Source organism: Macrotis lagotis, chromosome X (genome assembly GCF_037893015.1).
Source record: "Macrotis lagotis isolate mMagLag1 chromosome X, bilby.v1.9.chrom.fasta, whole genome shotgun sequence".
In the NCBI taxonomy this organism is placed as follows: domain Eukaryota; kingdom Metazoa; phylum Chordata; class Mammalia; order Peramelemorphia; family Peramelidae; genus Macrotis; species Macrotis lagotis.
The window spans coordinates 39684107-39699292 of NC_133666.1; the positions used below are offsets into that span (position 1 = coordinate 39684107).

At 50.6% G+C, this 15186-nt stretch overlaps 1 protein-coding gene across 1 annotated transcript; it reads left to right on the forward strand.

The window, feature by feature from the left end:
- The first annotated feature begins 12370 nt into the window (after window positions 1–12370).
- Window positions 12371–14852, forward strand: SLITRK2 (SLIT and NTRK like family member 2). Its single transcript, XM_074207235.1, is given in 2 exon segments — window positions 12371–13230; window positions 13232–14852. Coding segments are annotated over 2 exon segments (2481 nt in total).
- Window positions 14853–15186: the final 334 nt, after the last annotated feature.

Genomic DNA, 15186 nt, shown 5'->3' on the forward strand with positions numbered 1-15186 from the left:
CCATGACAGTGAGTAGTCTGAAATAGATTATACATGTACCAGCATGTTTAACATATTTCTATAACGATCATATCAGTCAAGAATCCGAATTAAAGGGGGGAAAGCCACAAGAAAGTAAAAAAAAAAAACATAAAACAAGTTTCCATAAAAGATTTGCTTTGAAACAGCTTTGAACCTTGGTACTCATGCTTCCTAGAAGTCACCCAAAATACTCTCATAATATTCTTATAGAAATGGTAGCTATACAATACTATCCCTTACATTGTAGTTATAGAAATTGAAACTATTTAGTTTCACCTGTAAATTTGAAAAGATTCTGGAGTCATATTTATTTGGACACTGGGATCTTATATAGAATTTCTTCTCAAAATGCAAAATGTATTTCTACTGTTTGGGGAGGTAGGTAGGGAGGGGGAGGGCAGAATGAAAAACCTGATAAATGGCATTTATTTTATTTAAGTCAGGTTTTTACCTCTGCTTAACACTCTTGATAGCTTGTGGACAGATGCCGTATTATTGGACTAAAACTATTTTTCTCTACATGACTCCTCATGTTCAGCATTCTTCCTAAAGAGGAATGTTAGACCAGGGAAAATGTTTAATTTTGATTCATTGGAGTAAGAGTTTCATAAATAAATTTGAAATTTTTCTGTCTAGTTTGTCCAGAAATGTGATTTTTGTCAGTGTAGGAAATTTTCTTGGGACCTTCCATTCAGAGATACAGTTCTGAATCTGTCAGTAACTAACAGTCTTGGAGAGTTGCCTGGGGTCCTGGGGAAGAGCTTGCCCAGAATCACATAACAGATATGTATCTGAGACAGGACCTGATGCCAGGGCTTCCTCACTCACTGAGCCATGTTATCTCTCAGACACAAGCTACTGACAAAATAACTGAAACATTTCACTTAATTTACTTTTTATTCAAAGACTGCTAAGTACTTCACACTTCCGATAGAATGCTATTGAAATGAACGCCACACAAATAAAACCACAGCTATGATTTTGTTAAAAAAAAAAAAAAATTGAGCACTGTCAAACAAGAGTGCCTTACAGTTAGATTGCAGTTAGTTACCTGTTGGTAAGAGGGCTTTTATTTTTCTCCATTTTACAGATGAAGAAACTGAGGCTCAGAGTCATTAGGTGACTTGTCCAGGTTTACACAGCTAGTGTCTGAATCGGGATTCAAACCCAGATCTTCCTGATTCCAAGTCCAACCTTCTAGCCATAATTTCAAGTTGCCTCTAAAGCATACTTCTAGCTAAGCATATTTGATAATTGGCTCCAAACATAGGAACTTTTTGAAAAATGAGTAGAAAGCAACTTTCCAATAAATTAATACATTTAAATATTTTACACACTTGAGGCAATCTTCTCCTGTAATTATCTATGCAACAATCCGCACAATCACTTTTGTGTTGCTCATCATTTTTTAATGTATTCATGGGCCCCTTGGAGATTGCTACCCACCTACTTGAGAATTTATACTGACAAAAAGGAAATAACAACGATTTTATTTTCTTTTGCTACCAGTAATGTTCCACGGGGAAAGCAGGCTGCTAAACATTTTCTGTGGGCTGGTAAATCTTTAATACTTGTTTACAAGAGTACGTTAAATTTATATATGTCATGCTTTACATGTCTAGACCAGTTCAAAGGAAAATAGCATTTTTCATTTACAGGAATCTCTGGGTAAATCCTATTCTTTTTCCAAAGGGATAAGTCAATTTTATCTGTGATCATACTGGAAAACAGTAGGAAAAGAATCAGGAAGTGTCTTTTCTGAGTTTGTCACCCCTTCTCACTTCCTAGTTCCCTGTGAAGAAATCCTCATTCCTTTAGAGAGGAGCATTTCCCCCCCATAAAAGACTGAATAGAAACCTAATCTGTATAAAAGTTGTCCTCTCTGGTTCCCTGGGGCTACTCACATGCCTCCCTTCTGCAAAATGTCCTCTTTTGCAGCACAGTGCCCTCAAGATTGTTTGTAGCTCCTGTTAACACCCTTTAAACAGTCACATAGAAAGACACCAACAGAACTGAACTAAAGATAGACAGATAGCAATATGAGCACGTAACCTGTTAGCGATAACACAGGGTCTGGCTTGCAGAGCCAAATCCCAGACCCAGTCCACAGCTTTGCTCTCTAGAAAACAATGTGTGATGACAGGCTATGTATTTTATATTAAGGAACCAGGCGGTTTATTTAGAAATGCACTTGCTTCCCAGCAGTTATTCTGGGCAAGGTAAGGAAGACAGGGTTTGGTGTGGCAATTAAGAAGCTCCTGCATCTATTTATATATTTTTTCCTCTTTTTCTTCCTAGCAGCTTCGCTTGAGCCAAATGTTGCCTTTCCCACTTAGCCTGCCCAGTCCAACTGCTACAATCAGAGGCATTGCAAAGTAAGCATTCTGGATACATAGGAGTCATAAAGGCTAGTTTGTTTTTAAATCCTGTCATGGTAAATTAGACACAGCCCAATCGTAGATTGTAGTGGACTGGTCTTAAGAGGTAGAGAGATATGGGTTCAAGACTTGCTCTTGACATATGGCGTCTCCCAAGCTGTAGGGGCTGGTGCAAGTCTTGGCTTCTCAAAGCCCTGTCTAGAAATTCGAGATATATGAAAGGTTGGGGTTTCTCCCATCCTGCTGAAATCGCGAATCTGAGCCAAGATCATAATAATAATAATGAGGAAAGCAACGAGAGTAATGATAAACCCAACTTCCTAACTATAAATACCATATATACATGAATGTAAGAACAGCTTTATTTTCAAATTGCTCCTTTGAATGGCAGGCATGTTCCAAGTAAGTTCTGATCCAGAATCCACTGCATTGAACAGTGCATCCCCAAAGGTCTCATTTCCGACTACCATGTTTTGGACTAGTAATGGAGTGAGCTTATCTGCTCATGTAGATTCCTTCATATACTTAAAAGATGACTTTCACAAAATGTATAGGAAAAACAGCTCAGTGTGGGCCACCTAGAAAACAACTCTCAATGATTTTGGCATGAAGAAAGCCCAAGAAGCAGAGGGGCTGGAGAAGGGTGAGTAAGAAGGCATTGTTGTGGAGAGGATGTAGTTGAAATGCACAGAAAGGAACCTTGGAAACTTTACAGCCCTAAAAGCTTTCATTGCAAATTCATTACCATAAGAGCCAAGTTTTTGCAATTTGCTAAGTTAATGGCATGCAAATAGTCACCCCTATCTCAACCCTCCCAGAATGCACCTTGTTGTTTTGCAGGCTTGGGTTTCTTGGGATCTTCCTGTGAAGTGTAGAAGGGGAGGGAGGAGGTGGCAAATGTTTGATTCGAGGCAGCTCTTCTCCAGGATTAGACTGCAGGGAGACAACTTGGGGATGCTAAATAAGCCCCCCCCCCACTCCCTGCCTATCAGAAGGTAATCGTGTCTCTAGAACCAAGAGAATGTGGAGAGGGGCAATAGTGGAGGCAGCACTCCAATGAGCCTGGGCTGCTTCTCCAGTTACCCAAACATCTGGTCCTTTCTTGGGCACTTTAGGGGACCCTATGCAGTATTCTCAGAATGAAGTATCCAAATGCAGAAAAACAAATATATAGGGTTACAAAGGAAGCCAATTATATTGCATTATAGCTATCTATGACCTACTCTGATTTACTCACTCCCTCCTGAAACTCCCTCCACCCGTTTTTTCAATTTGTAGAATTTAAAATAAAAAACAAAAGCTCCCCTCTAAAGAAAAAAAATGTGGAGAAGGGGAAAAAAAGCATCATCCAGGAAGCTGGATCCAAACAAAGTTGCTAAGGAAAAGGAGAGAAACGCAAATAGGGATGGGGAGCTGGAATCTTGTTGCTACTTAACAGACTCTGAGCTTGGAGACAGTAAAACCTGGCTTCGCATTTCCTCTCTATAGCTTACTAGCTCTTTGGACCTTAGTCTTTTCTTCTCTAGCCAGGGATAATAAACGCCTGCTGTGTGGCTTGGGGATAAACACTTAATCACACTCAGCCTCAGTTTTCCCACCTACAAAATGGGGATATATGGATCCCTGTAATTCTTTCCTAGCAGGCTTCCCTAGTGAGATGTAGATTTTCATGTAGTAAATAAAGCTCATGGCAATTATTAATACGGTTTACTACAACCTCTTCTATGCTTACCACTTGGAAGAACTAGATTTGGGGGCGAGAGGGAAATCTCACATTTTTTGATCTAGTAGTCTTTCCAGGTAAATCTGAGGAGGTGGTAGAAGAGATAGACTGAGGAGCTGCAGTTCAGGTTTGAAGCGAATGATACTAGCATGATTGGGGGGTGGGAGGGAGTGGAAAGGGGAAGAAGAAGAGAAAAGAGAGGGAGGGTACTATGATAGTCACAGATGTCATCCACTCACCCATTTTACTGAAAGGACCCTTTCACTGTAGGACCTCTTAGATCTGGGTCCCTTTTCTTTAGGGAGTAATAGAGAATGAGTTGATCATGCCTGATTCCCTATAGGATTTTTAATTCTGATAATAACCAGCTTATCCAAATCAACTAAGACGGACACCTGGTCCCCAGCAAATTATCCTCAGGGTCTTTCCGACGTCTTCCCCATCCTTTGCCTTCTGACTTCAGTTTTCTTGGCATCTGTTTGTGATTGCAATTATAGTGTACTGGTCTGCGATCTGATGCAAAAGTATCAAAAAGGTCACGGGGTAGGGTAGCTAGGTGGTACAGTGGATAGAACCAGAAGGTTCTGAGTTCCAATTTGGCCTCAGACACTTACTGTGACCTTGGGCAAATCCTTTAACCTCATTGCCTTTTTTTAAAAAAAAAAGTTAGAGGGCTGCTATTTCTACCTCCTCTTTCCTCAGGTTCTAGTGGTGAAAATAGAACATTAGAGCTGGAATAATACCAGGAGGAACAATTTGTCCAACACCCTCATTTTGCAGAGAAGAAAACTGAAGCCCAGAGAGAGTTACAGTTAGTTGCCCAAGGCCACACAATGTGATAGTGGCAGAGTCAGATTTTTAACCCTAGTCTTCCAATTTCTGACCTGTTGATTCTTCCCCTTGCTAGGAAAGAAGGGGGCAGAGAAGGAGGTTGCAGTGATTATTCAGGCCCATTTTTTGAAGACAATTTGGTGGTTCCTAGGTAAAATTGGGAAGTATAAATGTGCGCCTTTTTCCTCTCTTTCCCCTGAATGTGCAGTGCTCTGGGACTATTCCCAAGAAACTCCAGACTATTGGGGAAATAAAGAAATGGACGAGTCATGCACTAGCACCATATCACGAAGTAGTTCAATGTGCTAATAATACTAGACCAGTTCCTCGGTTAGCATTAAGTACCTACTATGTGCCAGGGGCTGCTAAATACTGGGGATATCCCCCCCCAAAAAAAAGACAAAACGCCATCTTCCCAGTCAAGGAGCTCACAGTCTAAGGGAGGAGACAGTGGTCAAACAGTTACATACAAAGAAGCTAGATATGGCACAGATTGGAGATGATCTCACAAGAAGTCATTGAGGTGAAGGAAGACTGGGGGAGAATTCTTAGAGAAGGTGACACTTTAGCTGATGTTTGGATGAAGCTGGAGAAACTAGAAGGCAGAGGTGAAGAAGGAGAGAAGTATAGGCATGGGAATGAGCCATTTCGAATGATCGGAGTTGAATAAAGGAGCCAGTGCCACTGGATGGAAGAGTATGGGTGGGAGTGTTGTAAGCAAGGTAAGAAAGGACAAGGATGGTGCCAGTGTTCGAGAAGAGAAGGAAGAGTGTCCAAGAGATTTTATGAAGGAAAATTCTACAAGCTTTGGGAAAACTGGTTGGATATGAAGGGTGAGACAGATTGAGAAGTCTGGCATACTCCTAGGTTTTGAGTGGTTGACTGAGAGGATGGTGGTACCCTTGAGAGTGAGAGGGAGGTTTTGAAGTGGGAGGGATTTTGGGGAAAAGATATAGTTCAGCTTCAGACACGTTAAATCTAAGATGTCTATGAAACATCCAATTAAAGACAGGCATTTGGAGATTGAGAACAAGGCCAGGAGAGAAGTCAGGATTGCACAAACAACTCTGAGAGTCATCTTTTTATAGAGGTGATCATTGAATCCAAGGGAAGTGATGAGATCACTAAGTAAAATAGTGTATGGAGAGAAAATAAGAGGGGCCAGGACGATGCCAAGACCAGACCACACCACACCCCACCTCCTCCCCACACTTATTTTACTGGTTTCCCCTTCTTTGACCCGGCCCGTCTGCCATGCTCACCTGCTTTCTAGGAAGCAGCTCTCATAAAAAGTGATGACTTTAAACTTCTCCTAGGCAATGGTACAAAGAGAAAGTCCTGAATTTGAATCCTGGCTCAGCCTTTTTCTATTTGTGTGTCCTTGGGCAGATCTCCAGGCTTTACTTTCCTCTTCTGAAATAATAACTGGACACTGAACAGTTTTGCAGAACTATCTTTTGAATCTCCTCACAACTTTGTGTTGTGTTTTATAAGGATATTATTCCCATTTCACAGCTATGGCAACAACAGAGACTCAGAAGTGATTCAACCTGGATCACACAGCTAATAGTTATCAGTAGAAGGATCTGAACTCACATTTTCTTGGCTTCATGTCCAGCCATAGATGAATTCTACCTTATTGCCTCAGAGGGAATTGGACTCATAACAGATTTAAAATTCTATAATCCTTCCTTTTGGCCCTCCCAGGGAACTTGGACCGGGTGCAAGGAAGCTGTGTTCCACAGTTTCTGTCTCTAATGTGCCTGGATAAGACTCCTCCTGATCCTCTAGGAATCCCCACAGGCCATCTCCAGTGCTGTCCATGCACCTCTCCAGAAGCCTCAGTAATAGTAGTACAAATCAATTAACCACACTGTACCTCAGTTTATTCATTTGTAAAGTCAGGAAGTTGGACTACATGACTTCTGAGGTCCCTTTCAGTTCTAGATCTAGAACTACGTGACTCTGCAGTCATCCAGTCTCAGGAAATCACAAGGCTGTTGGGACCCCATCTTCACTGGGCTCCAGATCTGCAGGAGGTCTACAGACTGAAAGACTTAAAGAGTAGACAGTAAATTCCTGTGCTCTGGTTAGCAAGAAAGTATTTTTATTATTTCAGCCTCAGCTTAGTCAGTGACTTCATCCTTCCTTCTTTTCTTCCCCTTTAAAAATCTCTCTGTCTGTCTATCTCTCTCTCTCTCTCTCTCTCTCTCTCTCTCTCTCTCTCTCTCTCTCTCTCTCTCTCTCTCTCTCTCCCCTCTCCTGTGTGTGTGTCACTAACTCTATGTGTGTGTGTGTGTCTATCTCTCTGTCTCTTCTCTCAAATTGATGCCCAACAGCAACAGCAGTAATGAAATTTATTTTAAATAGAGGTTTTATTTTATGCTGAAGGGTTTTTTTTTTTTTGAAACATGTGTATCACTGCAGTGGTGGCTTCAGGAAAATAAGTGATCCACATTGTGAAAGGTGTTGAATACATCTTAGGGGGAGCTGACCAATCTTCAGGAGAGGACATCTTCCCATAAAATCTGTCATCTCTACTATGCCCTCAAATGGAAACCACTGTTCTCTTTGTCTGGCCTTTTCTGTCTCTAGCCCCCCATATCCTTTCTACACTCACTCATTTGAATACACACACACACACACACACACAAAAGGGTTTAGTTATTAATTACAGTATAGGCAAAAAAGATTAAGTTCTTAGGGTCAATTAGTTTATTAATAATCTTTCATTCATTCATTCCTAGGAATTGCATTATTGATTTCATCATAGATGAAGTCAGCAACACTTGGGTTCAAATCCTAGTTTTGTGAGTTCTTCAGGCACCTAGTGGGGACTTGATAAATGATTTTTGGTTTAATTGATTAAATGGCCCTGACCATGCTACTGAATCTCTTAGCCTAAATTTCCTCATTTGTACAGCAGGAGATGATAGCTTAAGAGTAATTACCCCACAGGGTTATTTCAAGGCCCAAACTTGGTCAGGAAGCACTTGATGAATTTCAAGGCCCCCATGCTTGCCAGTTGGTTGTTGGTTGCTATTTTACAGAAGCTGGAATTTCATTTCTGTAGGGGAAACTGGGAATGAGGGAGGGGTAGCAGCTTCTGGGAAATTTCAGATAGTCTGAGAGGGCCTAGGACACTGAGAGATCCAGTGTTTGTGGGGGAGACAAGGAGGATAGTGGGCCACACCCCCATTCCCTTGACTTGAATCCAGCTCTCCTTGACTCAGAAGCAGACTCTGGCTACTAAGCCAAGCTCCCTCCACCATGTCAGTTATCATTATTGTCAAGCATTATAGAAGTTGGAGCCTCATGGGAGGTTATTCATATGAAAAAATGTGTGCTAAAAAAAGGTGCTGGTGATTGTTTTTAAAGAAAAGGTAATGGCGCCTCCCCTCTCACTACTCTTGGTCTTAGGAGGTTTTCCCATTGTCTCAGTAGTATATACATTTCAGCCTTGAATTTCGAACATATTGAGTTTTCTAATCCAATGAGTGACAGAACGAGAACTTCTTCTAAAATGCTTTTTTATGCTTATTTATTTATTACAGTCCTGTGATTTCCTCAGGGTGGAGGATTTCCGCCTTGAAAAGTCCCTCCACTAGTGTAGATCACCTACTCTTTTGCAATTTTTAATAAAAGCAGGGAGAAGCTGCCGCCTGGGCCCTCACAGTTATGTGTCAGAGGCAGGGACCCAGAGGCTTTGAACCCCAGTACTCAAAGATCATCTCGTGCCCAATGCATTCTTCAGCCTCGCCTATCTGTAAGTTGCCTAAATAATTGCAGCCAGGTGCTGGCCCCCCAACTGGCCGAGCGGCTCCTCAGCCGCCCATGTGAAATCAATTACGTCGAAGAGGCTGTCCAGAGCCGGCAGATCCACAAACTCCAACTGTCACCTTCCCCTCTCCCACCGGCCACCCGCTGTGCCTCCCCCCCCCCCCAAAACCTTAAGGCAGACATCCGTTTTCATTCATGCTGGCCTCAGTTTACTTTCTCCTAAAGAGACCTCGCTTGGCTATTTCCCAGGCATCCCCCTACCAGCCCCTTTCCCGGGACCTCCATTCGCCCTGGTTTCCAACGACAGAACAGCTCCACGACTGCAGGGAGAAAGGATGATTGGCATTCGTTCCCGAGGAAGGATTGGGGATCAGATCACCCCAGTCGCAGCCCCTGCCCTGCTCGGTCCGAAGCCTCCAGTGTTTGCCCATCCCTTTCTGTTGCATGAAAGGAGCCTAGCAAGCTCTTTAGCACCCACCACAGTGATCAGAACCAAGTTGTGTGGGTGCTGAGCTGGGTGGTAGGCAGGCTTTGAGGTTCCAGGCAGCAAAGAGAGTGAGGGGTGGGGTGTAAGAGCAAGAAAAGGATCGAGGAAAGGAAGGGGGAGAGAAAGAGGCGAAAAGAAACCACCCATAGTTGTCTCTACTACTGTAGATTATCCACCCCCTCCCTGCCCCCCTGCCCCCCAGGGCCTAAACTATTCAAATTAGCTCCCAGGGTAACGTTATGGAAAGGTTACAAAGCTTGAAAATTAGGGAAAGTGCAGAAGGTTGGAGAGGGAGGGGGGAGGAGGCATAGGGACCTACCTCCCCCCCCCCCCAGGCTAAGCTTCCAGTGCTTTCTTCTTCCCACACACAACAGCCAGGATTGAGCTGGGGGTGGGCAGCCCCCAGTCATGCATGAGCCCCTCTCCTGCCCTAGCCAGGGCATAGCTTCTTCCTGCAGTGTTCACTAGCTGTGGGTCGCCAGAGAGCTACTGAAGCTTGGTACATTGAGGATGAAGTTGGGGGCCAGAGAAAGCAAGAGAGCCAGCTCAGCCCGGCCTCTCCTCTTCGGGGCTCCTGAAGCTGAGCCCACCTCCAGCCCCGGCCCCTACGCAAAGTTCGAGGCGGAGACCGGGAGCTTCCTGCTCCGGCTTGGCCCTTGGCGTAGAAATCCGAGACCCAAGGACTCGACAAAGAGGCCCCCCTCCGGCCCTCTGCACCCCCATGCACTGCCCTTTCTCTTCCGTTCTGCCCCGCTGGCAGCGTAGCACGGGGCTGCAGCCCACTGTAAAGAGCAGGCGGTCGCTTTGCCTGGCTGCCTACTGAGGCAGCGACTTTTCTGTGACACCTCCTTATTCTGCTTCTTTCCCACAAAGAGAAGCTGCTTAGAAGCGTTGCTTTCTGGCGGCTCCTAAACTTTAGGGAAATCGCTCTCCCCGCTTCCTTCCAGCCCCAGCTCGGCCCCTCCCCAAAGCCGAGCTGGGGCTTCCCGAGGTGGCTTTCAATGGGGTGGGGGGTTGGGGGAATCCCTTCGGCCAGCACCCTGGTTCTCCAACACAAAAGCCCTTGGAAGTCGTCTGTCTGTCTGTCTCTCTGTCTGTCTCTCTCTCTCTCTCTCTCTCTCTCTCTCTCTCTCCCTTTCTCTTTCTCTGTCTCTCTCTTTCACACATATGTATACATACAGAGACAGGCATATCTGGCAGCACCAACATTACCTCTCCAATACCCTCTCTCTCTCTCTCTCTCTCTCTCTCTCTCTCTCTCTCTTTCACACATACGTATACATACAGAGACAGGCATATCTGACAGCAGCAATATCTCTCCAACACCTCCCCAATCTCTGTCTCTGTCTCTGTCTCTCTGTCTCTGTCTCTGTGTGTGTGTGTGTGTGTGTGTGTGTGTATGTGTGTATCTCTGTCTCTGTCTCTCACACATACGTATACATAGAGACTGGCATATCTGGCAGCACCATTACCTCTCCAACCCCCCCCCCCCCCTCTCTCTCTCCCTCTCCCTCTCCCTCTCCCTCTCTCTCTCTCTATAACTCTCTGTCTGTCTCTGTCTCTCTCTGTCTCTGTCTCCGTCTCTCTCTCTCTGTCTCTCTGTCTCTGTCTGTCTCCGTCTCTGTCTGTCACACACACAGGCATCTCAGGCAGCACCAACATCACCTCTCCAACATCCCGCATCTCTGTGTCCCCCTCCCCCTGCCCTCCCCCCCCCCCCACTTCTGCCTGGGGAATCTGGGAGGAGACATCCTAGGGCTGCCCAAGCCACTCCCCCAAGCCTGGGCTGTGGTGTGGAGGTGCTGACTGGCGGGTGGAGGCGGCAGAGGCGAGGTGCGGGGAACCTGGGCGGCTGGGCGGCTGGGCTGGCCGCCTTCTGGCCGCCCCCCCCCCCCCCCCCCCCCCGGCCCGGGACCGGCGCGGCGCCGGCTGCCAGGAGTTGGAGGGCAAGCAGCGCGCGGAGCGGCTCCGGAGCGCCTCGGGCCAGCCGCTCGCCGGGAAGAGGGGGCAGCGCTAGAGGGCTCCCCCCCGGGGCTCCCCCGGGGCTCCCCGCGGCCCCGACCGCCATCCGCCCCCCCCCCCACCCCGCAGCCCCGTTCCCGGGCGTGACGTCACCCCCCCCCCCCCCAGCTCGGTCCGCGGGAGCCTGCCCCGGCCTCGCCGATTCTGAGCTCTCGGCGCCCAGACAGCCGCCGCGGCCAGCCGGGGGGGAGGGGGTCGCCGCAGCCCGGCAGCGCCCCCGGCGCCCCCCGCGCCCCGCACCCGCACGGCCGGCCGGGCGCCGGGCGGCCAAACTTCCCGCGGCTCCGCCGCTCGCCTCGCCCCCCTACCCCGGGCCCACCCCCCACCCCCCGCCCTCGCCCCGGCCAAGCCCACCGTTGGGTGCGCGGGGAGCGGCGGCGTCCCCCGGCGGCCTCGCCCCCCTCGCTGCTTCCAGTCGCCCCCGAGATGCCCAAGTCCGGGGCCGCCGCCGAGGAGGGGCGCCTCCTCTGCTCCTGCTGTGTGAGTACCGCAGCCCTTTCCCTTGCGCGGTCCTTCCCCCTTGGCCCTCCCCCCCCCCCCCCCGCACCCTTCCCATCACTCCCCTTCCCCACCCCCTTGCGCAGGAGGGGAGAGCCAGGGAAAGAGAGAAGTGGAGCTATTCCGGCCGCCGCCGCCGCCGCCGCCGCTCCGACACCGAGCAGCCGGCTGGCCGCCGGCCCCCGCCCCCTCCCCCGAGGAAGAGGAGGAGGAGGGTCAGTAAGCCGCCTCGGTTACTAATGACTCGGCTGGCAGCGGGGAGCCGAGGGGAATCAGGTGCATGGCCGTGCGGTGCGGGGAGGGCGGCTTGGCGGGCGGCCGGGCTGCCGGGCGGAGTGCGGGGCCAGCAAATAGCTTGGCAAGGCGGTGGTTCCAGGGAGATCGTGTAGGCTGCCCGCGCTCCCTCCCCCCCGCCACCCCGGCCCCGCATCCACCTCTTCCTCCCCGCCCCCCCCCCCCGTCCTGGTCATTTTAATCGGGCTCCTTGTTTCTCTCTCCCACCCACCCCCCCCCCCCGATCCTGCCCCACTCCTCCTCCTCCTCCTCTCCCCCCCTTCTCCCCTCCCCTTCCAACCCCCCTTCTTAAAGGCTCGCCTGTAGGTGCCGGAGCCAGCCCGCCTGTTCCTAAAGATGCTGAAGGGTGTCTGGTGGCTGAGCGTGTTCAGCGTGGCCGGGATCCTCCCGACGGAGAGCCGCAAAGCCGGCAAAGACATCTGTAAGGGCCGCTGCCTCTGCGAGGACAAGGAGAATGTGCTGAGCATCAACTGCGAAAACAAAGGCTTCACCACGGTCGGCCTGCTGCAGCCCCCCCAGTCCCGCATCTACCAGCTCTTCCTCAATGGCAACCTCCTGACCCGGCTGTCCGCCAACGACTTCGTCAACTACTCCCACGCCGTGACCCTGCACCTGGGGAACAACGAGCTGCAGGAGATCCGCAGCGGGGCGTTCAGCGGCCTCAAGACCCTCAAGCGCCTGCACCTCAACAACAACAAGCTGGAGGTTTTGCGGGAGGACACGTTCCTGGGCCTGGACAGCCTGGAGTACCTGCAGGCCGACTACAACTACATCAGCGCCATCGAGGCGGGCGCCTTCAGCAAGCTGAACAAGCTGAAGGTGCTGATCCTCAACGACAACCTCCTGCTGTCGCTCCCCACCAACGTGTTCCGCTTCGTGCTGCTCACCCACTTGGACCTGCGGGGCAACCGGCTGAAGATGATGCCCTTTGCCGGCGTCCTGGAGCACATCGGGGGCATCATGGAGATCCAGCTGGAGGAAAACCCGTGGAACTGCACCTGCGACCTCCTGCCGCTCAAGGCTTGGCTCGACACCATCACCGTGTTCGTGGGCGAGATCGTCTGCGAGACCCCCTTCCGCCTGCACGGCAAGGACGTGACTCAGCTGACCCGGCAGGACCTCTGCCCCAGGAGGAGCGCCGGCGAGCCGGGGCCCAGAGGCGGCGCCCCCTCCTTGGCCGACCCCCCGGCGCAGAGGCCGGCCGCCCAAGACCCGGAGCAGGCCGACGCCCCGGCTCACCGTGTCCAAAGACAGGCAGAGCTTCGGCCCCATCATGGTCTACCAGACCAAGTCGCCGGTGCCCCCGACCTGCCCCAGCGGCTGCGTCTGCACCTCCCAGAGCTCGGACAACGGGCTGAACGTCAACTGCCAGGAGAGGAAGTTCACCAACATCTCGGCCCTCCGGCCCAGACCCAGCAGCCCCAAGAAGCTCTACCTGACCGGCAACTACCTGCAGACCGTCTACAAGAGCGACCTGGCCGAGTACGGCTCCCTGGACCTCCTGCACCTGGGCAACAACCGCATCGCCGTGATCCAGGAGGGCGCCTTCGCCAACCTCACGAGCCTGCGCAGGCTCTACCTGAACGGCAACTACCTGGAGGTGCTGCGGCCCTCCATGTTCCGGGGGCTGCAGAGCCTGCAGTACCTCTACCTGGAGTACAACATCATCAAGGAGATCCAGCCGGCCGCCTTCGACGCGCTGGCCAGCCTGCAGCTCCTCTTCCTCAACAACAACTTACTGAGGTCGCTGCCGGACAACGTGTTCGGGGGCACCGCCCTCACCAGGCTCAACCTGCGCAACAACCACTTCTCCCACCTGCCCGTGCGGGGCGTCCTGGACCAGCTGCCCGCCTTCATCCAGATCGACCTGCAGGAGAACCCCTGGGACTGCACCTGCGACATCATGGGCCTCAAGGACTGGACGGAGCACGCCAATTCCCCCGTCATCATCAACGAGATCACCTGCGAGTCTCCGGCCCAGCACGCCGGCGAGATCCTGAAGTTCTTGGGGCGGGAGAGCATCTGCCCCGAGCAGCCCGACTTCTCCTCCATGAGTCAGAACACGGCCACGCCGCGACCCCCGAGCGCGGCCCCCAGCTCCTACCCGGAGCTGCACGCCGAGGTGCCCCTCTCGGTCCTGATCTTAGGGCTGCTGGTGGTCTTCATCCTCTCCGTCTGCTTCGGGGCGGGCTTGTTCGTCTTTGTCCTCAAAAGGCGCAAGGGGGTGCCCAGCGGCCCCAGCGCTGCCAGCAACCTGGACGTCGGCTCCTTCCAGCTGCAGTACGGCTCCTACAACGCGGACGCCGCCGACAAGACGGAAGGCCACGTCTACAACTACATCCCCCCGCCCGTGGGCCAGATGTGCCAAAACCCCATCTACATGCAGAAGGAAGGCGACCCGGTGGCCTACTACCGCAACCTCCAGGAGTTCAGCTACGGCAACCTGGAGCCCAAGAAGGAAGGGCCGAGCCCCCTGGCTTACACCATCAGTGCGGCCGAGTTGCTGGAAAAGCCGGCCAGCGCCCCCCGAGAGCCCGAGCTGCTCTATCAAAACCTGGCCGAGAGAGGGAAGGAGCTCCCCAGCGCGGGGGGACCGCACTATAACTTTTGCACCTTGCCCAAGAGGCACTTCGCGCCTTCCTACGAATCCCGACGCCAAAATCAGGACAGACTCAACAAAACTGTTTTATACGGAACTCCCAGGAAATACTTTGCAGACCAATCCAAACCGGAACACCCTTTACTTCAGGCCAAGCATCAGACAGAACCGGACTACCTCGAAGTTCTGGAGAAACAAACGGCCATCAGTCAGCTGTGAAGACAGGGAGACCAGGAATCCAAGGCTCCGGGGGAGGCGGCCTCGGGAAGACAGAAACACCTGGCCCTGGTCACATTCAGTACATTGGCTTTTTTTTTTTTTTTTTTTTTTTGCTTTTGCTGCGGGTGGGGGGGGGAGGAAGTTGCGGGTGGGGGGGAGAAGATCTTTCTTTTCCAGGAATAGCATAGAAACCGAAATTATCAGTGAGGGATGGGGGCGGGGGGGAGGGGAGGGGGAGAAAGTAAGCTTCTCACTCTCAAAAAGTTTGCTCTTAAATTATTTCCACCTTCCTTGGGTTGGTTTTTGTGTTTTGGGCATCCTTAGGAACTGTCCA